The sequence below is a fragment of the Coffea eugenioides genome, chromosome 4 (assembly GCF_003713205.1).
Source record: "Coffea eugenioides isolate CCC68of chromosome 4, Ceug_1.0, whole genome shotgun sequence".
Taxonomy (NCBI): Eukaryota; Viridiplantae; Streptophyta; class Magnoliopsida; order Gentianales; family Rubiaceae; genus Coffea; species Coffea eugenioides.
Genome location: NC_040038.1, coordinates 22903657 through 22905878, shown reverse-complemented (window position 1 = coordinate 22905878; position 2222 = coordinate 22903657). Strand labels below are relative to the sequence as shown.

Genomic DNA, 2222 nt, shown 5'->3' with positions numbered 1-2222 from the left:
AAAATTCTCGCCAAAAGGAGAGCGGGAAAGCTTCCCTCCAAATACTGATTCTAGAGGGCCAAAGTTTCTATGTTATTGGTGAGAAATCATGGGTGCTTTTTTGTGAAAATTTCAAAATTTTGCTCCCTTCCAATTTTTGGTAGAGCCGCGCATTGAAAATTTTTTAACCATTCCCGGCACAGCACTTGTCAAGCCTAGCACCACATGAATTCCAAGCCTTCCACACTTGCAAGGCTACTTTCCCAAATATTGTTCTCAGATCAGAGCGCTCGAAAGTTCAATTGCAACCTCCCCTGCACCTTTCTCCTTCTATCTCTCTTTCCCTCTCTATTAATTTTCAGTTTCCCATAGACATATGGTTCCCCTCTTCCTCTCTAGCATCCAGATCTGAATTTATACAATCATGGACACACTTTAAAGACCCTTCCGATGCAATGGCAGACTTCAAGGAAAAGCGATGGTGTAGGTTTTTTAATATGTTATTTTCATCTCTGTTTTGTCAATTGCCTTTTTCTTGCATTTTTGGTCAATTTAACAATCGCAAGAAAAACTCTATTTGACAATATATTGGTATCTCTTCAGGTGAAATCTGGAACTCTATTTGACAATGTATTGGTATCTGATGATCTTGAATATGCTAAGAAGTTGGCTGAAGAGACATGGGGCAAGCATAAGGATGTATGTGGAATTTTTTTTCCCCAAGCGATGCACAAAAAATAAAAAGGTTTAAATTACTTTCGTCTGCTTGTTGACACATGAAAATGTTCATGTTGTAGGCTGAAAAAGCTGCTTTTGATGAGGCAGAAAAGAAGAGAGAGGAGGAGGTACTTTTCATTAATTCTCCTCTGTTGCATGATGTCTTGAGTACATTTGAATTCCATTTTTGTATAGTTTGGACTTTGGACTTCCTTTATACTGCATTATTTGAACAGTGATCATTTGATTATGAAGAGACAACTTATATCTCGAACTCCTGTCTGATTTGTTTCAGGAAGCAAAGGATGACCCAGTCGATTCTGATGCAAGTTCCTGACTAAAATGTTGTTCTCAAAAGAGACTCTTTTTGCTCCAGATTTTATCTGTGATATGTTCTTATTACGTGCACTTTCTTAATGGGAAAAACTTGTTCTTTTAGGCTGAGGAAGGCGATGATGATGATGCTGCTGATGAAGCAGATAGTGATGATGCAGACGCCAAATCAGAAACAAAGGAAGATGTTACTGCCGCAGCTGAGGAAAATGTTAAAGTAAGGGCTTTGTCTGATCCTTCAGTGCTGAGTTAACCATGATGATTTGTTATCAGAAATTTCAATTGTTTTAACTCTCTTACTTCCACCCTTTTGCAGGACGAGCTGTAGGAAAATACGTGCGAGTGCTGTGGTTGGCCCAACATGCTGCTGCGAAGAAGAGCTTTGTTGGCAATTGAGCTCTCGACATTTTTCATTTTTCTTTTGGCTTTTAGCTGTAGAATTGCTGTTTAGGGAAAAAAGATATTGGCTTTTGGCTTTTGGCTTTGAGTATCTTTGTGCTTTGTACCGTTGAAAAATGGTTGAAAAAAAAAGTAGCAACTACAGTCACAAAGCTGCTTTTGGCAACTTTCTTGCAAGAAAATCATTTAGTTGCATTTGATCGTCTTTGGTAAGGGGTCGATGGTTTCTAATTAAAGAAGTTACTTGTTTATGACAAAATGGGCACTCTTTTCTTATAATGGAAAAAAGTCATAAAGAGTTGGTGTTTTATTGAAAAATGAGTTTATTTTTATTTTATCCGATAAACAAATTCCTTTTTACTTTCAAAATGGGTACTCTGTTCTTATGATGGAGGAAAGTCATAAAGACCTGGTGTTTTATTGAAAAAATGGGTTTATTTTTATTTTATTTGATAAATAAATTTGTTTATGGAAAAATGGGTGCTCTGTTCTTAAAATGGAGGAAAGTCATAAAGAGCCAGTCTTTTATTGAAAAACGGGTTTATTTTTATTTTATCCGATAAATAAATTTATTTATGGAAAAAATGGTACTCTGTTCTTATAATGGAGGAAAGTCATAAAGAGCTGGTCTTTTATTAAAAAATAGATTTATTTTTATTTTATCTAATAAATAAATTTATTTATGAGAAAATGGGTACTCTGTTCTTATAATGGAGGAAAACCATAAAGAGCTGGTCTTTTATTAGAAAATGAATTTATTTTTATTTTATTCGATAAATATATTTAGTTATAAA

The 2222-nt window shown here is 35.0% G+C and overlaps 1 protein-coding gene across 1 annotated transcript; it reads left to right on the top strand.

Moving 5' to 3' along the window:
• Nucleotides 1-367: 367 nt before the first annotated feature.
• On the top strand, nt 368-1626 carry LOC113768543 (calreticulin-like). Its single transcript, XM_027312944.1, has 6 exons — nt 368-462; nt 583-678; nt 777-824; nt 992-1021; nt 1136-1246; nt 1346-1626. The coding sequence occupies exons 1-6, from the start codon at nt 430-432 to the stop codon at nt 1355-1357; spliced, it is 330 nt and encodes a 109-aa protein (XP_027168745.1). The 5' UTR covers nt 368-429; the 3' UTR covers nt 1358-1626.
• Nucleotides 1627-2222: the final 596 nt, after the last annotated feature.

What these genes read in the sequence shown, in the direction of transcription:
- LOC113768543 (XM_027312944.1), top strand. Translation starts at nt 430, where the DNA reads ATGCAATGGCAGACTTCAAGGAAAAGCGATGGT. An exon ending in CTTCAAGGAAAAGCGATGGT is followed by an intron (nt 463 to 582) that starts GTAGGTTTTTTA and finishes GTATCTCTTCAG; the next exon opens with GTGAAATCTGGAACTCTATT. An exon ending in AAAAGAAGAGAGAGGAGGAG is followed by an intron (nt 825 to 991) that starts GTACTTTTCATT and finishes GATTTGTTTCAG; the next exon opens with GAAGCAAAGGATGACCCAGT.